Here is a 23,057-nt window from a genome sequence, read left to right on the forward strand (position 1 = left end):
CTGAGTGGGAAGAAGAGCACACAACACGAAGCCTCACACACTTAGAATGATCTAGATTTCAGGTTGATTTCTTCCTGCACACTTAGAAGATAGCATGAGGGCTTGGGGCTTGGCGAGAGGGCACTGACCAAAGTCACAGGGTCAGTGAAGGGCCAGGGAGAAGAAACAGAGAGAGGTGCAGAGGCGGTGGTGGGTGGGGCCGCCAAAGTCACACTTCTCTTAAAATTTTACCCAGGGCCGATCCTAACATGTAAATAAACAAACAAGTGAATAAACAAAGGGGTGTTTATGTAAGAAAAGCAAATAAAAATGCTTATGTAACACATCACACATACCACACAGCCTGAAGGAGCCCAGGAGGGGCATCTCTTTTGGGGGACCCGTCCAAAAGAGACGGGGTAGGCACCGTCCTCCTGGATGGAGGCGGACTTGGAAGCCCTTCACTGCCGCAGCAGCATGTTGGGGAGGGAGGTGTCCACCGATAACCATCAGGGAGGTTTTGCAACTGAATGTTGCAGCTGAGGGCTGGGCAGAGCCCGCCTCCTTGGGCAAGGCCCTGTGTTGGGGAGCAGTGAATGCGCCCTGGTATACCACGGATGGGCAGAGGGCTGAGGATCCTGTGCCCGAGATGAATCTAGCCAAGAAATGAAGCCAGTGGGGGGCTCACAGGATCAGGAACCTGCTCACGTACCAGGGGGGCCTTCTGCATCTCATCCTGGGGCCCCTTTCCAACCTTTGGGGTTGCCTCCTGGCGGAGCTTAACAGGCCGAGGCAGCTTGCTGAGCAGCCTGTGGTTGCTCCAGCCAGATAGAGACAGCCACATTCCAAGCTCCAGGGTGGCAGGGAAGCTGGGCAGGGAGTTCCGACAGGGAGCGGCAGCCCAGGCTCGGGCAGGCAAGTGCTGAAGGGTGGCTCCGCCTTCCGCAGAAAGCCAGAGGCCGAGGAGATGGAAGAACAGGTGTTCAAGGGGGACCCGGACACCCCTCACTCCATCTCCTTCTCAGGCAGTGGATTCCTCTCCTTCTACCAGGCAGGGGCCGTGGACGCCCTGCGGGACCTGGCCCCCCGGATGCTGGAAACAGCCCACCGCTTTGCGGGGACATCGGCGGGTGCTGTGATCGCCGCCCTGGCCATCTGCGGGATTGAAATGGGTAAGGCCTGTGTTCTGGGTCCCCTGGGAAGTCTCTTGGGGGATTCCACAGAGACGGAAGGAGCGTGAGGGAGGCTGGGGATGCTTTGGGGGACAAAGCCAGGCCTGGGTGGCAGGAAGGGAAGGGAAGGGAAGAGCTGGTTGGAGTAGGACAGCAGCAGCTGTGACATTTGAAGGTTGGGGTCTGCCAGGCCCCAGTCTCTGACCTGCAGGGTGAGCCTGGACCCCTGTCCCTCTCCCTCAGTGCCCTTACCTGTGAGACGCTGTGTCTCCCAGCGCTGGGAGAGTGAAGGACAGTATCTCCCTTGAACATCAAACACGGTGTTGTCAGAAGCTACACCGCGGCACAGTCATACATTGGGGTTCAGTGTTGCTCCTGCCTGGCCTCTTTCAAAATGCAAATACCCTTGGGAGAGGCAACTCTTCAAATCTCTATCACCCTGATGGGGATGTATTGTCCATCATTTCCAGGTGGCTGGAAAGATGAATGCCCTGAGGCTGGAAGGGTAGCCAGGAGGAAGCCCAGAGTGGGAGAAGAATAGGAAGGGGTGGGGAGAGAATACAGAAGCTCTCACTTCACCTTCTGTCCTGCTGGTCCAGGAGCCTCAGCGAGAAGGACTGCTACACTGCTAACCCAGAGAGAGAAAAACACTGTCCTGGGGAGCAGATGCATCTAGCAGCCCCAAGGAACAAGCCCAACAGCCTGGTGGGCTATCTTGGAGGGGCATTTATTCATTTACAGAGCTCCTGTTCTAGACGGAGCTCTGTTCCAGGCACTAAGGACAAAGTCCCTGCCCTTGTGGAGCAGAAATTCTAGAGAAAAGAAACAGATAATAAACATTCAAACAAGGCACCTTCTAGTGTAAGGTCGGGAAGTGATATGATCTATGAATAAAATTAAAGCAGGAAAGGGACTGAGAATAAAATGGAGACTATTTCAGGAAGGTGATCAGGGAAGTCTTTCTGAGGCGGTGACATTCAAGCCTAGAGCTGGGTATAGTGACAGAACAAGCTACTGGGAGCTCCTGAAAAGGAGAATTCCTGGTGGAGGAGCAGCCACAAAGCCTGTGGTGTGGAAAAGGTGGTGGGAGGTCGACAGGGGCCAGGTCATGTGGCCTTAGCCGCAAGCTCTGATCTCACCTAAGGGAGGGGGAGCACAGACGGCTGTGACAGCAAGTGGGGAGGGGGCAGAGGGCGTGAGCTCCTCAGGTGGGATCCCAGCTCTGCGATTTCATGACGCGTGCCCGAAGCAAGTTATTGAACGTTCTGCGCCTCTGTTTCTCCATCCAGAAAAGGGAGCTCCTAATAGCACCTAGTTCCCGGCACTGTTAGAGCAGCGGTCTCCAGCCTTTTTGACACCAGGGACTGGTTTTGTGGAAGACAATTTTTCCACACACCGGGGTTGGTGGGGGTTGGTTTCAGAATGATTCAAGCGCATTACATTTGTTGTGCACTTTACTTTTATCATCATTACATTTTAATATATAATGAAATAATTATACAACTCACCATAAGGTAGAATCAGAGCCCTGAGCTTGTTTTCCTGCAACTACACAGTCCTGTCTGAGGGTGATGGGAGACAGTGACAGATCATTAAGCATTAGATTCTCATAAGGAGTGCGCGACCTACATCCCTCCCATGCACAGTTCACAATAGGGTTCACGCTCCTACGAGAATCTAATGCTGCCACCGATCTGACAGGAGGTGGAGCTCAGGCGGTAATGTGAGCGATTGGGAGCCGCTGTAAATACAGATGAAGCTTCACCTGCTGCTTACCTCCTGCTGTGCAGCCTGGTTCCTAACAGGCCACAGACCCGGGGCCACGGCCTGGGGGTTGGGAACCCCTGGTTATAGGATTGGCTGAGCTAATGTGAATACCTGCTTAGAACAATACCTGGCATATGGCAAGTGTTCAGAATGTGGCAACCATCTGATTAGGCTTCTTAAGATCTCTGAACAACGGGCAGAGTGTGTTTGAGGGAGCAAGGTGGAAACTAGATAAGGGAAGAGATTAGATTCAGGACGTGCTTTGAATGTAGAGCCAGTGAGACTTGCTGAAGGGCCGGCTGGGCTGTGTGAGGGAGAGGCTGCAGATAATAGCCCTCTCCCAGCCCAAGCAGGGTGCCTTCCTGGCTGGGGACCTCTATGCTGGGTGGAAAGTCTTTATTTTAAAGAATAATAGTAATGCCTATTCACTGAGTACCTCTAATGTATAAAGATAATTTTTTCTTTTTAATATCTCACAAGCAATAAACACATTTTTCTCACCGGACAAAATTCAAACAGTGCGAAAGTGTATAGAGTAAAAGTAGAAAATAGAGGCCAGGTGCAGTGGCTCATGCCTGTAATCCCAGCACTTTGAAAGGCTGAGACAGGTGGATCAGGAGTTCAAGACCAGCCTGGCCAAATGGCGAAACCCCTTCTCTACTAAAAAAAATACAAAAATTAGCCGGGCGTGGTGGTGCACACATGTAGTCCCAGCTACTCGGGAGGCTGAGGTGGGAGATTGCTTGAACCCCAGAGGCGGAGGTTGCAGTGAGATTGCGCTACTACACTCCAGCCTGGGTAACAAAGCCAGACTCTGTCTCAGATAAATAAAGAGTAGAAAGAAAGTCTCCATTTGCCCGGCTGCCCCTAATCCCACCCTCCCTCCTCTAGCCAGTGTTAAGGGCTAGGCATGGATCTTTCCAGATCTTTTTAATGCACAGTCTTCCTTGAATATAGCCATTAATGGCTCTTCCCCAGTGAACTCCAGGCCTTCAGAATGGGGCTAGGGTGACAGCCCCCACTCTGTCCTGGAGTCACAGAATTCCTGCCTTGGAAACACCTGGTGCAGGGATTCTCTCTCCTTTTCCAGGCGCCTGCGTTGCTCATCTGCTCCATTACCCTCACTCTTCTGTCTTTATGTCATCTTAAAATACAGCATCTGGGTGCAGTGGCTCATGCCTGTGATCCCAGCACTTTGAGAGGCCAAGGCAGGAAGATTGTGTGGGTCCAGGAGTTCAAGACAAGCCTGGATAATACAGGGAGACCCCATCGCAAAAAAAAAAAAAAAAAAAAAAAAAGAAGAAGAAGAAGAAAGAAAGAAAAGATTTTTCAGACCTAATTTAACTCATTCAGTTTGATGAATACTGCTGCAAACCAACTTGGCCAGGCTGTGACGGTCATGGACGGCAGTGGTAGGAACTAAAACCTGTAAAAAGGACATCAATCAGTGGGGTGTAATCAAGGACTAGACTGTGGGCTGCTCGTAATTATGGCAGAAGTCAAGGGAAGGGTGAGGGAGGTATGTGTGGGACTCACTCTGTCCGCTCAGCAGCATGTTTATGAGACTTGTCAAGGTCACTCCAGTCTAGTTCATTCACTCATTTTAACTGCCATACAATTTACTCTTAACTAGCACTTCCTTTTATATCAGGCACCGTTCTACCTCTGGCATATTAACTCATTCAGTCCTCACAACAGCCCTCCCAGGTGAAAACTGTTATTATCCCTATTTTACAGAGGAGGAAACTGAGTCACAGAAAATTTAAATAACTTGCCTACAGTCACACAGATAGCACTTGGTAAAGCTAGAATTTGAACCCAGTCTGGCCAGAGTCTACATTCTTATCCTTTAAATTGCCCTTAACAATGCAATGTTAAGGGGTGTGGAGGCAGGGTCGGGGAGTCTCTCTGAACAGGTGGAATTTCCACACAGACCTGAAGTGGGTAAGGGAATGAGCCCAAGAATATCTTGGGAAGAGCATTCTACGCAGAAGCAAAAGTCCCATCGTTAGTTAGAAGCCGAAAAGGAACCAGGGCTAGGTCTCCAGTTTTTCTTCAAGTCTCCGTATTCCTATGCCACAGTACAGTTAGTCATTTTATTGATGGATTTGACCAATTTCCTTGTTGTTATAACTATCCTTGTTTGTGTCTCCCATGCTCACATGACGTGTATATCATTCTAGGGTATTTGTGTCATTAACTTTGTTAATGATTTTGATAAGTTACTCTCCAAAGCAGTTGTACCAATTTAATCACAAGCAGCAGATATGAGTTCTAATTTCCCCACAATGTCACACTTGAAAATCTTATGCCAATCGAATAAATGTGAAAGTATATCTCATCTAGTGTATTTAATCTACCTATCCTGACTGCTAGTGATGTTCAGCATCCCCATGTACTTATTGACCAGTAGACGTTTCCTCTTCTGTACGGTGCCTGCTCACCACCTTTCCCTGTTTTTTCCTACTGAGTTATCTTTTTCCTTTAATGTGTAGGTGTTCTTTATATATTCTGTACACTTATCGTTCACCAGTTATACACAATGCACCTCTCTTTTCTCACTCTATTTCTTGTATTTTTATTTTGCTTTGATGTCTTTTGTTATTCAGATTTTAATTTTAATGCTGTCAAATGTATCCATCTTTTCATCTTACAACTCGGGTTTTGTTTTGTTTTGTTTTTGAGACTAGGTCTCATCCTGTCACCCACATCGGAGTGCAATGGCACATTCATGGCTCACTGCAGCCTTGAACTCCTAGGCTCAAGTGATCCTCCTGCATCAGCCTCCTGAGTAACTGGGACCACAGGTGCGTGCCACCACGCCCAGCTAATTTTTAAAATTTATTTGTAGAGTCAGGGTCTCACTATGTTGCCCAGGCTGGTCTTGAACTCCTGGGTTCAAGCAATCCTCCCTCCTCAGCCTCCCAAAATGCAAGAGTTACAGGCGTAAACCACTGTGCCTGGCCATCCTCTTATAATTTGTGTTTTAAAATATCTTTATTACAATGATTTCTTCTACATTGTCTTTCAAAAGTTTTAAAATTTTCATATTTAGGTTAATTCCTCAGGAATTTATTTCGTTAATGGTTGAGGTAGAGATCTAATTTTTAAATTGTTTTGCCATGTGATAGCCAATTAGAGGCTATCTCCACACTTACTTGAAATGCTTCTTCTGGAATATTCAAGTATCTCTTCTATTCTGTTGGCTAATTTGTCTATTTCTGTTTTAATCATTATAGTCTTATAATAAAGGGTTCATCACATATGACAAGCAATCTCCTCCTCTTCCTCTTCCTTTTTTCTTCTTCAAATATTGCCCCCGTTATGTTTGGCCCTTTCCCCGCCTCATGTGAAAAGCTCTGCTGGGCTTTCGACTGAAATTGTGTCTTCCCATTTATAAATATAGTTGATCTTTCTATTCTGGTCTTTTTTTGTCCTTCAGTAAAGATTTTGTGTGTTTTATTAGATTTATTTTTCCCTTGTAGTTTTATTTTTTATTACTATGGGAAATGGGATCTTTTTTACCTATGGTTCTTTCTTTCTTTCTTTGTTTCTTTGTTTCTTTCTTTGTTTCTTTCTTTCTTTCTTTCTTTCTTGTTTTCTTTTGAGACAGAGTCTCGCTCTGTTGCCCAGGCTGGCATGCAGTGGTGTGATCTTGGCTTACTGCAACCTCCACCTCCTGGGTTCAAGAGATTCTCCTGCCTCAGCCTCCCGAGTAGCTGGGCTTACAGGCACCCACCACCACACCTAGCTAATTTTTGTATTTTTAGTAGAGACAGGGTTTCACCACGTTGGTCAGGCTGGTCTCAAACTCCTCACCTTAAGCAATCCACCCACCTCGGCCCCCCAAAGTGCTGGCATTACAGGCGTGAGCCACTGCACCCAGCTAGCATTTTATGAGGCTCTCCTGAAGGCTATGTCCCTACTTTTGTAGCCAGTTTGGGGATTTTCTGTCCTGAGATCCTGTTTTTTTCCTGTGAAAGCTGAGGTGGCAGAGGTGCATCTTCTGGCGTGTATGCACAGTTCTGTGACTAGGCCAGTTCAAGGCACATGAAAATGTTGTAAAAGCACTAACATAGTGCCCGATTTTTACTAGAGATGTGGTAACCTTCATTAATCCATTCATTCACCTAGCAGGGGTGGTCTCCGTGATTGCCACTGGGGGATCCAGAATTTCCAATCTTGTCAGAACTGGGGTTGGAAACATGCCTCAAAGCTGCATTTGCATAATTTTGAAAAATAAAATGTTTCTTATCGAAGAATAGTGATTTGGCAGACTTAAAACCGCACTCCCACTTAAGCTACTTCTTGGCACCTTTCTCCTCATAAAAAACTGGCAAGCCAGTCTGTCCATCCCTTCCTTCCTTCCTTCGTTCCTTCCTTCCTTCCTTCCTTGCTTCTTTCCTTCCTTCCTTCCTTCTGCGTTAGTTGAGCACATACTAGGTCCTGCAGAGGACGCAAAGGTACAACACAAAATGAAACTTTGATCTTGCTACAAGGAGCTTGCAGTCCACTCAAACTTAAAGGCAGCTACCAAACAGTTATAATGCAAGAAAGTTCCTATTGAATGTTAGAGAACTATAAGGCATAGGAGTGCAGAGGGATGGAAAAAACACTTCCAAACATGGAAAGCCTCATAGAAGCGGCATTTGAGCTAGTCCATGCTTGAAATGTGAGTAGAAGTTGGACAGGTAGAGACAGGTTGGGCAGGAACCAAGGCTTCCAGCAAGGACATAGCATGACAACACGACAAAGCCACACAGTGGGGAAACATGATGCCTCCAGAGCATGGCAAACAGTGCAAGTCAACTGACGTCAGGAGTTGAAAGGCTTTGCCTTTCCTGTGGTCCAAGAGCCCCCTGCCATGTCTGCACTCCAGCTAGTCGGAAAGGGAAAAGGGAAAGGCACAGTCCTTTAGAGCAGGACTTGGAGGTAACACATGTCCCGTCAGCTACATCCCACGGATTGGAATTTAGTCACATGGTCACACCTGACTGCAAGAGAACCCAGGAAATGTAGACTTTAATTTGGGAGGCCATGTGGCCAGCTAAAAATTGGAGGTTCGATTACAAAGGAAGAAGGGGAGAATGGGTATTGGGAACAACCAGCAGTCTCTGTTGCAACAACCATAATCAATGGCATGAGGATCTTGGAGAAACTCTGCCCCTGCCTGAGACCAAGACCATGACTTCCTAATCACAAAGTTGGCCAGATGCAGTGGCTCGTGCCTGTGAGCCCAGAATTATGGGAGGCTGAGGCGGGAGAATTGCTTAAGGCCAAGAGTTTGAGGCCAGACTGGGCAACAAAGTGAGACCCTGTTTCTACAAAAAATAAAATAATTAGCCAGGTGTGGTGACCTGTCCCTGTATTCCCAGCTACTCAGGAGGCTGGGGTGGGAGGATCACTTGAGCCCAGGAGTTTGAGGCTGCAGTGAACTATGATTGTGCCATTGCACTCCAGCCTGGGTGACAGAGAGAGACCATGTCTCTAAAAACAAACAAACAATCACAAAGCCAAGTCCAGTTTGTTGTCTGGGAAAGGGCTCAGCTCTGGCCCACCAGCAGCTGCCCCCGTGGCAGTGGGAGCATGAGTGCCTCGGTCTTGCAGCAGGGGGCCTGGGCAATGCACCATGGTACCTACTGTGTCTCCTGCCTAGAATGACCCTCCTTTTCAGAGAGAAAACCTCCTCCCCAGACACCATCCCATTTTACCCCACTCCATCTCTCTTTTCCATTATGTCTACTTTGCCCATAAAATCTGCCCACATATTCTAGCATTTGATGTTGTACGGTCTTAACTGTTTCAGAAACAGTGTCTCATTTCATCAACTAGATTGGTTGAGCAATCTGAGATCTTGTGGGTCCTATGGCTCCCACAAACTGCTCATAAAACAAGAACTCCTTGATAAACTCCTGGTGTTTGCTGGCTATTGGCCAGTGTGACATGAATGTGTCTTTGCTATTTGTATTTTGTAGTTTCCCTGGCTCTTGGATGATTTTCTATAGTTATGGATATGAGATATAACGCTAGAATGTTACAGTGTCAAGGGCAGTAAGTCCAGCTCCCTCATTTTGCAGATAATTGTATTTAGACCCTGGAAGAGAAAGTGACTAGTTGGAGGCAGACCTCACTTAGGCCAATTGTTTCCAAACTGTGTTCCAGGGATCCTTAGGGTTCTGCAGATGGGGAGGAAAAGCAGGGGACAGACACGTCTGAAGCCCCGGCTGCACTAGTACAGCCCCGCTGTTGTCCATCTTATACATGGGGGATCTTGCTGAAATTATATGTAAAGAAAATCTTTCAGTAATTTCTTTTAAAGTTTGAGAATCACTGTTTGAGCCCAGTTCCCTCAAGATGCAGACAAGGAGGTTGAAGATCAGATTTTGGCTGAATTACGGTGATGAAATAGATCATTCATTCGCTCATTCATTCTAGGTCCTGGGGATCTGGCAGTGAGCAAAGCAGTGGATGTCCACCCTCATGAAGCTGATAGTCTCTTGGTGAAATTAAACCATAGAAAATTAAGCATATAAAAAAGGTCAGCATCCATGCTCAAAGGAGAAGACAAAGCAGGGGAAGGATGGGAGAATGACACAAGGGCACAGTGTTGGGTGGGCTGGCCAGGGAAGGTCCCTCTGAGGTGGATGAAGCTAGGGAGAGAGCCACGTGCACTGAGGGAAGAGAGTTCCAGGCTGACAGGTCTGCAGGTGTAGTTGCCCCACAGTGCAAACATTCTTGTGTTCTCAGAAAGGGAGATAGCTTGTCCCTCTGGACAGGAAACAGACTTCAAAGGGATCTTGCAAAACATATGAGAGGTCCAGAGGAGCCATGTGTTTTGCCCCCTGCCCCACAAATGTGTGCACAACAGGACCCAGAACAACTCCTCCTATGGAGACAGAGCACTGGAGAAGTGTTTTGGCCAGCCTCCCACACTAGGGCCAGTGCTACCTTCGGCAGCTACTGCCCGCCCAGTAACTGAAATTCTCCTGGGGCCCTGGAGCCGAGGCTGGCTGGTTATTGTCATTGATAGGTGGCTCAAGGTGTATTCTGGTCCACTGGGGCTGGCACTGGAGAGTCAAGGTTTCCTCTGTGAGAACCTCTCTTTAGTAACTCCTTTCCTTGGTCACTCATGCACCTACCTTTGTCACTCAGTTGAGGAATGAGACATAGCCAGGATTAGTGGAGAATAGAGTTCCCAGGAAGGAGGAGGGCTAGGGCTGAACTTCCAGCTCTGCCCCCAAGTTCCGTGGGTTCTTGGCTGGCCAGGGACCAATCTCGCCCTTGGTTTTGCCATCTGTAACTTGGGTAATTGGAAACACATCCCTTGGACATTATGGTGAAAGACAAAAGAAGTCATGGATGCATTCCTGCTTGGCAAATACTAGTCACAAAATAAGTCTTTGGAGAATGAATGTTGAATGAATGGATGAATACGTGAAAAGAAAATTACCTTGAAATAGAAAAGCATAGATAAAGCAGCACTTTCCAAAGTCAAGAATGTCCCAGAGAACAAATTAAACTTTATTAAAACAAACAGGCTGGGCGCAGTGGCTCACGCCTGTGATCCCAGCACTTTGGGAGGCCGAGGCAGGCAGATCACGAGGTCAGGAGATCAAGACCATCCTGGCCAACACGGTGAAACCCTGTCTCTACTAAAAATACAAAAATTAGCTGGGCGTGGTGGGGCGTGCCTGTAGTCCTAGCTACTCAGGAGGCTGAGATAGGAGAATTGTGTGAACCCGGGAGGCGGAGGTTGCAGTAAACCAATATTGCACCACTGCACTCCAGCCTGGCAACACAGCAAGACTCCGTCTCAAAAAACAAAAACGAAAACAAAAACAAAGATGACTGGAATCCAGCCTGGTCTGAGCAGTGTTTTTAATGGTAATTGTGAGCTCATCTGCACAAGGACTTGGGTTTTTTGCAGGAATTCTGTGTGGTCCCGGCAGTGGAAGGACCCATCTCAGCTAGTTTGCATTGGCTTCGGCCAAACACCCTAGGATTATTGCTGACTTGGGACCAATTTTCATGTTAATTACTCTGTAGGTTGTATCGATTCAAGCTCTAAACCATATGTAATACAGATTTGGGTCTTTCATTTTTTATGGGAGACTGTGTTTTTTCACCCAGATCCCTGGGCAGACACAAGCCACTGGCACATTGTAATAGCCCAGCAGCCTTTGGAGGGTCCTAGCTTTAAGCAGAGGTCTCAGTTCACCCAGCCCAAGAACGTAGTCCCTGTCCCTGCCAGTTTCTTGTCTGATAACAGTCCCCGCAGTTACCACATCATCAGCTTTCCTTCTCATGCCACTGGCTTTCAGTTCCCTCTTCATTTCTTCCTTTCTTGTGAGTTCAACCATGTCTTACAACTTTGTTTTATATTGTATTTAATATTGGGCTTTTTGTTGTTATTGTTGTTGTTGTTTGAGACAGGGTCTCTCTCTGTCATCTAGGCTGGAGTGCAGAGGAGCCATCATAGCTCACTGTAGCCTTGAATTCCTGGGCTCAAGCGATCCTCCTGCTTCAGCCTCCTGACTGGTTGGGACTATAAGCCCGTGCCACCATGTCTGGCTAATTTTTTAATTTTTTTTTTTGTAAAGACAGGGTCTCACTATGTTACCCACATTGGTCTCGAACTCCTGGCCTCAATCAATCCGCCTGCCTCTGGCTCCCACATTGCTGGGATTGCAGGTGTGAGCCATGGCACCTGATCTCTTGTTTCTGAAGCTGGAAAGGTTCCTCTTTAGCTCAGCCCACCATACTACTGGAGCTGGAAGTCTCTCCAGTGTTCCTTAATACATGAATGAGAACCTCCATTTTTTCCTGTTGCAGGTGTGTGGGTGAGTGTGAGTGGGTGTGTACGTGTATATGTTGCTCAGATGTAACTTGGATTTCAGTCCTGGCTGCTGGGTACACTTTCAGAATCAAAATGTCTTCATTAAAAATCACTCCCCAAATTAGTTATCTGAGATGGCAGTGTTTTCTGTAAAAAGGTATTCTGCTCAAATTCACATCCTAGTGTCTTTTGAATAACAGCTATTTACCAAGCACTTAGAATGTGCCAGGTCCCGTGCTAAGTGCTTTATATGCATCATTTACTCTAATCCCCTCACAACCCTATGAAGCAGACACTATATTTATACTCACTTTACAAATGAGGAAACAGGGATTTAGAGAGATTAGATAATTTTCCCAGGTTTATACAACAGAGCCAAGACTGGGATTTCTCTAAATGTCTACATTCTACATCCTCTCTCATCGTGATTTCAGAAATTGCTTTGCAAGCAACATGACAGCTTTCTTGTTACACTCCATGGGTCAAACAATTATTTATACATTGGTTAAGAAAGTGAGATCTGGCCGGGTGCAGTGGCTCACACCTGTAGTCCCAGCACTTTGGGAGGCCAAGGCAAGTGGATCACCTGAGGTCAGGAGTCTGAGACTAGCCTGGCCAACATGGTGAAACCCTGTCTCTACTAAAAATACAAAAAATTAGCCGGGCATGGTGGTAGGCAGCTGTAATCCCAGCTACTCGGGGGGCTGAAGCAGGAGAATCACTTGAACCCAGGAGGTGGGGAGGTTGCAGTGAGCCGAGATCGCACCATTGCACTCCAGCCTGGGCAATAAAAGTGAAACTCTGTGAAAGAAAGAAAGAAAGAGACAAAGAGAGAGAGAAAGAGACAGAGAGAGAGAGAAAGAGACAGAGAGAGAGAGAAAGAAAGAAAGAAAGAAAGAAAGAAAGAAAGAAAGAAAGAAGAAAGAAGAAAGAAAGGAAGGAAGGAAGGAAAGAAAGAGAAAGAAAGAAAGAAAGAAAAAGAAAGAAAGAAAGAAAGATCAAATGGCATGACAAATACAAAAGGACTTTTTATACAATATTATGGAAATGGTGTCATTGTGCAGTAGTTGTTTTAACTCCCACTACCATGTTGGAACCAGTATCTTCCATCTCACTCAAAGGAACGTATGCTTTACATGTTTAAACATCTCTATCCAAATGGATAAAGATTCATTTTCCCCAAAAAATCCCTTGGACTTTTTAGTAGAAGAACACTGAATGGAAGATCTCGTAAAGCTTTGAATGTGTTCGTTACACAGTAGAAACATCTATTTGGAAAGCAACTCATGTAGGTGACATATGTTAATCCATCCCCCTGGTATCAGCAGGTGCTAACTGAGCCCCTGTGAGTGCCAGGCACTGTATCCCTAACAGCGTTGCTTTATCTGTGTGTATGTGTGTGTTTTTAATTTAATTTAACTTTTTTGAGACAGAGTCTTGCTCTGTCGCCCAGGCTGGAGTGCAGTGACAAGATCTCAGCTCACTGCAACCTCCACCTCCTGGGTTAAAGCAATTCTCCTGCCTCAGCCTCCCGAGTAGCTGGATTACAGGTGCATGCCACCACGCCCAGCTAATTTTTGTATTTTTAGTAGAGATGGGGTTTCACCATCTTGGCCAGGCTGGTCTTGAACCCCTGACCTCGTGATCCGCCCATCTTGGCCTCCCAAAGTGCTGGGATTACAGACATGAGCCACTGCACTTGGCCTGATCTGTGTTTTTTTTTTTTAATTTAATAATAAGCTTTTTATTTTGGAATAATGTCAGCTTCACAGAAACGTTGCTAAAATAGTACAGAGCTCTGCGTATCCTTCACCCAGTCTCCCCTAATGTTAACATCTTACATAACCATGGTCCATTTGCCAACACTAAGACATCAATATTGGTACATTTCTATTAACTATACTGCAGACTTATTAGAATCTCACCAATTTTTCTACTAATGTCTCTTTTCTGTCCCAGAATCCAATCCAGGATTCCACACTGCATTTGGAGGATCCATTTTTAAACCAACTCACTTAGACAGTATTAAAATAGCATTGTTTTTTCTTTGCTTCATTTTGGGCTCAAATTCAAGAGAGACAGTTGAGCTCTTTTTCCAATTCTAGGGGGAAGACAGCCAAACAAACGGTAAATAAACCTCCAGACTTTTTTGGTTCCCCTGAGCTAGGAGTTCACCCATCAATCGTGTGGGTAACCCAACTCTGTCCTCATCAAATCACCATGTAAGGAAGAATCTCCTCAGCTGGGCATGGTGGTGCACCTGTAGCCCCAGCTACTCAGGAGGCTGAGGCAGGAGAATCACTTGAGCCCGGGAGTTCAAGTCCAGCCTGGGCAATGTAGTGAGACCCTGTCTCTAAAAAAATTAAGAAAGAAAAAACAAAAAAAGAAAGAATCTCCTCCTATGCCCTAGCTCAGAGTCTAGTATGCATCCCTGTGGGAGCACAAGTTAGAAGCAGGATTGACAGAGCATACTGCCTGTGGTTTGCCTTATCAGACCTCAAGTTCAGCTGAGTCTTAAGACTAGGGGGTGACTTAGTTCACAGCTGTGGCATCATCCCAGTGTTCCCTTGGTAGTGCATGGAGAATCTGTACGGCAGGATAGGCCACAGCCTAGATGAGAGGCAGAATTAATTTCTACCTTGGAGCAGGGCCCCAAAAGGACTTCTGGGTCCACCAAAGAAAACAGAGAGAAAAGAGCAGGGGCAATGGCCCTGAATACATGATCATTTCCAGGGAACTTTCTAGATGCATTCCCTCTCTGCCTGTTTCACCTCAGGGTGATCAGTAAGATTCTGCAGTGGGTTGTTGGAGGTTGTGCCTGGATTCTGGGGGGAAAAGCTCATAGTGGGGTGAGGGCTGAGGCCCCAGGCCCTCTACCTGAGGCCAAGCAAAGAGTCCTGTGGACACCTTGCTAGGAGCACAGGTGATGAATCAGCAGAAGATACTTCTGTTTCCATGACAATCGGATATAAGCCAGTCTGAACTTTTAAATCTAATTATTTAGTAAACTCTTAGGGTTAGAAGAAGGTCTATGTGGAGGATTGTTATTATCCATTAAAAACATTGTTTTGTTTGGTTTGAAGTACTGAATAGGTCAGAGTTGTTTTGCTGTTGGCGAAAGCCTATAATGCATTTAGGGCAGAGAAGAAAAATGTGAGTTTTCACATACATTCTAGTTCTATTTCTGCAAACAAAAACTGTGTGACCTAGGTCCTAGGGTATGTCCTTCCTTCATCCATCCATCCATCTAACCAACCATCCAACCAACCAACCACTCATCCATCCATCCATCCATCTGGCTGACATTTATTGAGCCTCACCTTTTTCCTGGGCAGGATTTCTTACCTGTAAAATGTGAGAATTCGTTGGGACTCGTATTTCTGACCTAGGATCCCAGAATCTTAGGAGTCTCAGGGCAGTGTTTTGGGGGCCACCTTCCTAAGGTGGGTGGGGCGATGGGACAGTCTCAGAACAGCCTCAACCCAGAACAGCCACATTTTTAGCTGTTTTATATATTGGGTTTCCAGTTAAGATTTATTTTGAATAAAGGCTCCCTTACTGAAAACTCACTGCCCCAGAGGGTCTCTGTAAACCTTCTAGTAGTGACACTGTAGCTTCAAGCCAAATTGTTTTTCAATCAATACCCCTGTAGTGTAGGGCATAGAAATAAAATGGTAAATAAACCAGGGTCACTGCTCCTCGGAGGCTGGCTGTCACTGTAAGGATAAACTGAGATAATAGGTGGGAAAGCCTGGTTAGGGAAACGATTGTTGTTAAGATGATAACAATTATTACATTGGGGTAGGGTATTCAAGATATACCCACAGGAAAATGCAGATTACAATTCAGTCTGCAATTAGGGACCAGATAGGAGCAGCCAACTCTCAGGTGATCCATGCAGGGATTCTGAGCATTCGTCGGCGCCTCCCCAGGGGCTGCTGCGCCCCCTGCTTCCCGCGCGCCCACCACGCACGCTGCTCTGGGAGCAGGGCCGGCGGCGGCGCCGCCTCGCAGTGATTGGTTGAACCGGAGGTTGTTGCTAGGCTACCAGTGCGCCCTGAGCCTGGGGCCCCGCAGTCCCATCCTCTGTGGCAGATCCATCCCTCACTGCAGACCTAATTCCGGCACCCTGTGAACGGCATCCTCAGCAGCTTAAATTATCAGCCCCAAGTGCCCGCCTTTCTATGATTTTTCATTTAGCAAGAGGCCATGTGGAGTTGGAGAAGAGAAGCCTTCTGTTTCTATCCTCTGGGTCATCTTGAATAGTGACTTCTCTCTCTGGACCTCAGTATCCCGCTTCAGTTTCTGTAGTTCATTCATTTATCCATTATTCATGCCTGCGTGCATGTTTCTTAAGTGCCCACCGTATTCCAGGCACTATATTGAGTGCTAGGGACAAAAGAATGAACAAGATAGAGACCATCCTTGCCCTCGTGAAGGGGGGAACATTACCCACCTAAACAAATAAAATAAACGCATGTACAATTATCCCTTTTCTTCCCCTTTGATGATTTTTCTAGCCCCTCTTTCCCCCTACTATATCTGTAGGGTCCCCCAAGTTGACAGGAGAGGGAGTGTCTCCCAGTCAGGCCTACACTACTCTGAAACTGGGGTGCACCCTCTCACTCCAAGCTCATGTCTTGCTCTTTTGATTCCACACTTGAGCCTGACCACACCTTGATAAGGATGTGGGGGCAGGGATCACTGTCTCCTGTTCAGATGAGCAGGCTGAGTCTGAATCATCAAAATGCCTTGTCACATAAGGAATTATTGCCATATCCAATATTTGGGCATTTACTATGTGCCGGCATTTTAAAAGCTGTCTGCCTCATCATAATCCAGTAAGGTAGGTATTCTTATACTAATTTTACAGGCAATAAAGTTGAGGATGAAAGGTGTTATTTAAGTGGCCAGTGATGATCTAGATAGCATGTGGTGAAGCTGGGATTTGAACAAAATCTGCCTGGCTCCAAAGCCTAAGCTCCTTCCAAGAAATGGATGTGGTCAAGGAAAGACTCTCTGATCAGCTGGGCACAGTGGCTCATGCCTGTAATCCCCGCACTTTGGGAGGCTGAGTGGGAGGATTGCTTGAGCCCAGGAGTTTGAGACCAGCCTTAGCAACACAGTGAGACCCTGTTTCTACAAAATAAAAAGAAATATCTGGTATGGTGGCACATGCTGTAGTTCCAGCTACTCAGGAGGCTGAGGTGGGAGGATCCTTTGAGGAGCCTGGGCAACAGAGTGAGACCCTGTCTCTAAAAAAAAAATTTTTAATTAAATTTAAAAAAGAAAGACTCTCTGAGTGGCTGAAACTTGAAAATATAACTTCCAAGTGCTATTCAAAAATCTCCCAATCTCAACGTCTTTTTATGTTCTAATTTTTTAGAGGCAGGGTCTCACTCTGTCATCCAGGCTGGAGTGCAGTGGTGCAATCATGGCTCACTGCGGCCTCGACCTCCCGGACTCAAGTGATTCTCCCACCTCAACCTCCTGAGTAGCTGGGACTACAGTGGCATGCCACCATGCCTGGCTAATTTAAATTTTTTTTTTTTTTGTAGAGACAGGGGTCTTGCTATGTTGCCAGAGCTAATCTCAAACTCCTGGGTTCAAGTGATCCTCCCATCTCAGCCTCTCAAAGTGCTGGGATTACAGGCATGAATCACCACACCCAGCATTGACCAACATCTTTTTGCTTATTTTTCTTGGCACATTAGACTCATAAAACCTGGTGAGCTGACCACACTAATCAATATTGCTAACTCTTGTTGTCTATCCATCTATCTGGGATGATCTTGCCTTCAAGCTTTTATTGGGTAATTAAGTCAAGTAGCTCTTTCTTGGGGGCATCTCTATTGCTCTCAGGTTTTTATATTCCTTTGTTCACACACTGAGAGCCTTGGTGGGCATAGAGTATGGCCCATCTCTCCCTGGAGGAATTTCCAGCCCTCAGAGGAGGTTTCTGAAGAGCTTCCTATGGGCAAAGCTCAGTGATGGGCTATTGTGAGAGGAGGAGGAGAATCAGATTTACCCTCAGAGAATCCCCTCCTCTGAGCAGAAGTGGATGTGCCTAGGGTGGGCTGAGGGGTGGGAACAGTCAACCTTGAATACCCCGATCAGGACACATTGGGTCTGCGGTGCTGCTTCTAATAACCTTGCTGTGGTTAGTGTGGGACTCTGTATCTCAGAGCCTGGCAGCCTGCAGCTCCGAAGGAGGCCTTTAAATGGGAGAAGGTGCTGGAAAATATGGTAATACATAAAGAAGCTAAATTTATCCCCTCTCTCAGCACCCAGCAATTGCTGTGCTTAACACTTAACTTTCTACCAGCATAGATTTGTTTAACTAGATTAGTTGCTGGGAGAGAGAGAAAGGAGAGAGATAGACAGAGACAGAGACAAAGAGACACAGAGAAAGACAGTCAGAGACTTTGAAGACAGACAGAAACACACACACACACACACATACACACACATACACACACACCCCTGGAGAGAAGTAAGAAGATGCAGAGATAACAGTATCCTTTGGTGTGTGGCTTCAGCCAGCAGCAGGGGAGCTAGACTGAGAGAATCAGACAACTTCCTGCCCTCTTCCTCCCAGGCGACATGACTGGCTAGAGCATTGCTAATTTCCAGATAGCACCATTTTCAGATGTGAGTACTTTGGAATGTTGACACTGTTTGCATTATTTTGTCCACAGTTTTGTTCCTGTCACCCAACCCCACCCCTGAATAGGTGAGAGTTGACTGTAGATGAATAATATACTAAAGCCACCATTAAAGTAAGCATTATAAGAATTTAAATATGCGTGCCTTTGACCTAGCATTCTCACTTCTAGGAATTTATCCTGAGGAAAATAAGTATATGGATAAAGAAGCTAGCATGAGATTGCTCATTGCATCATTATTTAGAAAAGCAATGAAACAAACTAAATAGCCAACCACTCTTGGTTTCCTGATCAATAAATAATGGTATAACCTTACAACAGCTTTCCATACTGCTTTTAAAATTAAGTTACAGGCTGGGTGCAGTGGTTCATGCCTGTAATCCCAGCACTTTGGGAGACCAAAGTGGGAGGATTGCTTGAGACCAGGGGTTCAAGATCAACCTGGGCAACATAACGAGACCCTATTTTTAAAAAAATTAAAAAATTAGCTGGGTGTGGTGGCACATGCCTGTAATCCCAGCTACTCAGGAGGCTGAGGCGAGAGGATTGCTTGAGCCAGGCGTTCCAGGGGGCAGTGAGCTATCATGGTGTCCAGCTTAGGTGACAGAACAAAACTCTATTTGAAAAAACAAATTAGGTTATAAATGGATATTTGTTGACCTGGAAAAACATTCACAACATATTAGGTGAAAGAAGCAAGTTACAAATAGTGTGTATTTTATGACCCTTTATAAGTATGAATACAAATAAAATATATAATTTAAGAAGACAGACCAAATGTTAGTCTCTACGAGGAGGGATTCCAAGACATTTTAATTTTTTTCTTTCTGCTTATCTGCATTTTTAAAAGTTTTTCCACAATGAGCATGTCTGATTTTTGTAATAAGAACAAATTTCCTTGCTTCCCTCCCAGGGTTGGCTTCTGCTGGGAGATCAGGTGTTCCTGGCTCCCAGGCCTCATGGGAAAAGCCATTGACCCTTACCAGGTGTTAAGCTGCTCACTAAGAATTCCCTGCCCCGGCTTGACTCCCCATCCCAGCTGGTCTTATGGGCGAGACCTCAGTGATCCAACACCTTGGTATCCAAATGAGAAGCTGCCGCATCACCTGTGAGTGGGTTAGCCGCTGCCCTCCCTTGAGGGCAAACACTGTTTACCTCTGTTGGTACATGGTAAGGCTAACCTCACTAAAACTGTAGGGACTTTCCGCCTCCCAGGAGCACCCTCCCCTGTAGGAGGGTGACAGCTACGATGCTCCATTGCTCAGGGAGGTCCCTACTACACATATGCAGGTGTGATTCTGAAGGTTGGAAAAAAAAAAAGGCTGTCACCATGGCAACCCAGGCTTGCTCAGCCTCTTCATTCCTGAGATCAGTCCAAACCCCAGGGAAAGAAGGTGGGGTATGGAGTGAGAAAAATCACTGCCTGGCTGCCTGACCTCAGGCAAGACACTTAGCTTTTCTCTGTGTCAGTTTCTGCACCTGTAAAATGGTGCTGAAGCTTCTTTTCTTACTCACCTCCAGGACTGGGGTGGAATAATCGGTAAACCATAAAACACAAGAGGAGTAGGGCATCTTTAGTTTTGGCTTGTCCCCAAATTGCCATGTGACTTTGGGTAAATCACTTAACCTCTCTGTGTCTCAGCTGCTCTATTTATAAATAGGCCAGTAAGGCACACTGATTACTTCCCAGATATATTGCAAGGTGCCTGTGAGAATCCCAGAATCTCAAAGTTGGAAGGAATCTTAGCCCTTACCACTCATGCAGGAATCTTTCTGATAAACTCTCTGACAGAGATACTTGTCCAGCCTCTGCCTGGTTACCTCCTATGGCAAAAAACTCATGACCGCACAGCTTCCCATGTAGCCATTGCTACATGACACTAACCATAAGAAAGTTCTACCATATAGCGTATTATAGCATATTTTACAAACAAATGTTTGTTTTAAAAAAGTTAGCAATCCTTTCCAGAGCTATTTTCACTCCTGATTTTCCCAAAGGCTTGCACGGGGTAGAGATGAACAGGGGTCAGCAAAAAGCAGGTGTGGGCTCAGCTGCAGAAGAAGCTTTTGGCTTAGTGTAATAGAAGGAGCCTGGGCTCTGGGGTCACACATCCTAGGTTGAAATGCTACTTTATCCACTTACAAACTGGCTGACGCTGACCCTGGGAAAGTTATATTACCTATCTGAGCCTCAGTTTCCTGGTCAGTAAAAGGAAGATAGAAATACCTACCTGCCAGTATTGTTGTGGGAATTAAGCAAGTTAGCACTTCTTATTAAGCTTACAACCCAGACTTCCCTGGTGGGATTCTGGGGACTTGGGGTGGGGAAGATTACACCCTCCTCTGCCACCCCCTGAATAGCGCATCTGCCCACTGAGCACATGGCACAGGCGAGCCTTACATACTCCATATCTCAGGGTCATCTCCCTCTCAGACCTGGACCAGGGCCATAAAGGAAAGATGATGCAATGGTTTCAAGACAAAGTTCACCTCCTCCTCATGATTCACCGGCCCAAGGCCAGCACCCCTTCCCTGCCCACAGACTCAGTGGGCACTAAGCAAGTATCCCAGGGCTTCACTTGGGAAAAACTTCCAACTGCACCAGTGTTTTAATAGGAATCTCATACAGGACCCCAAAAATGTCATCTGGCAGTGGACTTCCAGGCAGAGTGACAAGAAGTTGGGGAAAACTATTTGGGGTTGGGCTAAAGTGTTCCTTTAGCTGTTGATATGAAGGTGCCTGTCACGTAGTGACTCCTGGACAAAGGTCAGGATGCCTGGGTCCAGCTCCATCATTGCCTAGCTCTGGGCTCTCTGGAGCCAGCGACTTCCTTCCTCAGTATCTTGCTTCCGTCATGTGCAAGACAGCAGGCCAATTCCTGGGGTTTTCCCAGCTTCCGAATTCTAGGTTTCCCCATTTGTTGGATTCAGAGATGAGTTGGAGAAACCACCCTAGACCTCCCTTGGCCCCTGGCCACTGGGTGGCACTGACCGCCCCCTCTTCTCTGCTTCCTTTGCAGATGAGTACCTCAGAGTCCTCAACGTGGGTGTGGCCGAGGTGAAGAAATCCTTCCTGGGGCCCTTGTCCCCATCCTGTAAGATGGTGCAGATGATGAGGCAGTTTCTGTACCGGGTCCTGCCTGAGGACTCCTACAAGGTCACCACGGGGAAGCTCCATGTGAGCCTCACCCGCTTAATGGACGGGGAGAGTGTGGTGGTTTCAGAGTTCACGTCCAAGGAGGAGCTCATTGAGGCAAGGGGGATGCGCCGGGAGGGAGGCCACGGAGGGGGAGGGGGAGGGCTGCTCCTGCTCTTTCTCCACAGCTCAGCCCGATGCCTCACCCGCCTGCCTCACTTCCCTAGTCCTTCCCTTCCTTCATGCTCCCAGTGTCTCCCCGTGCAAGGTGCAGTGTTAGATGAGATGGACACAGAAGCCCAGGGCGAACCAGGCTTGACCGCCACCCTCAATGCTTCGGCCTTCACATCCACCCCACCCGGCCCTCTGCGCTAAGCCTGGAGCTTCCCAGAGGCCCAGGTGTGATCTGCAGAGGGCCCGGGGCTCCTTCAGGGCCTTCCAGCCTGGGCTGCCGTGCGTCCCCCCTGAATTACTCCCACTTTGTGGGAATGGTCAGGGGAGAGGGGGCCCCCATGTCTCCTTTCTGCTCCCTTTCTTCCAGTGGCCCTTGATAAGGGATTGAATTGTTACCAAATCAGTTAACACTTAGAAAAGTGCACCCTAATCCTGAGTGCACTGCCCTAAGCTCATTAATATTAATTTTAGTTATGAATAATGATTGCTGGAGAGGGCCGCGGATAGGTCCCAGTGTCTTTCAGGACAGAAGGGTTAAGCTGCGTGGCCTCCATACCACATCTCCGCTCTCCTTTCTTCCCCCACATACAGAGCCTTCGCCACTCCATCCTCATCCCATACTGGCCTGGCAGTAATCCTGGGGATGAGGGATGAACAGGCAGTAGGCACAGACACCTCCTCCGCCCATCACAGTCCCCTGGGTTTATCAGCAGCTAGCTCTTCCAGATCTGCCTCCTCACGCCCACCCCCGTTCTCACTTCATCGCCCACTGCTGCACTTTTCTCTCCCCCACCTTCTACTCCTACCACGCCAACCCTAGCAAACCACACACAAGCCAGGCCTCTGGGCCTTCGCACCTGCCGCTCCCTCTGCCTGGGATCCCCTCCCTCCTCCCCACGCTGCTTTGCCTGCTGCTGAAACCCAGTCCCTCCTGCCAGGGCACTTCCCTTCATCCCCTCCCACCCTGCCTGCACCCCTCTTGTGGAGCCACGGTGCTCGTGCTCACCTCCACCAAGCCCCTGTCGCCCCACTGCACCGTCACCCACTTGCTCGCTCCCTCTCGTAGGGCACTCCCAAGGGTGGGCCTCTCAGCCTCCTTTGCTTCCAGGGCCTGGCCCAGGGCTGACACACATTAATGGTTGTTGAATCCCACTGGATTCATGAAATTTCAGCATCAGAAGGAACCCCGAAGCTATTGAGGACCCCCTCCCGCTTTAAAGCTAGGACATCAGGGCCAGACGGACCAAGTAGGTCACCAAGGACCCAATTAGTGAAGGCCAGGCCAGGAATTGAACTCAGAGCTTTGCTTCCCAGTGCGGCACCTTCAC

At 47.3% G+C, this 23,057-nt stretch overlaps 1 protein-coding gene across 2 annotated transcripts in view; it reads left to right on the forward strand.

Annotated features, from left to right (window-relative positions):
* Positions 1 to 558: 558 nt before the first annotated feature.
* Positions 559 to 23,057, forward strand: part of PNPLA1 (patatin like phospholipase domain containing 1) — a 41,497-nt gene continuing 18,998 nt past the window's right edge. Inside the window, exons 1-2 of one of the 2 annotated variants that reach the window (XM_002816806.4) lie at positions 559 to 1,151; positions 21,440 to 21,672. In XM_002816806.4, coding sequence (XP_002816852.3) covers positions 947 to 1,151; positions 21,440 to 21,672 — 438 coding nt within the window. In that variant the 5' untranslated portion in view covers positions 559 to 946. The remainder of the gene's footprint in view (positions 1,152 to 21,439; positions 21,673 to 23,057) is intronic. The other variant, XM_054557429.2, reaches the window with a different exon arrangement.

The sequence above is a fragment of the Pongo abelii genome, chromosome 5 (assembly GCF_028885655.2).
Source record: "Pongo abelii isolate AG06213 chromosome 5, NHGRI_mPonAbe1-v2.0_pri, whole genome shotgun sequence".
In the NCBI taxonomy this organism is placed as follows: Eukaryota; Metazoa; Chordata; class Mammalia; order Primates; family Hominidae; genus Pongo; species Pongo abelii.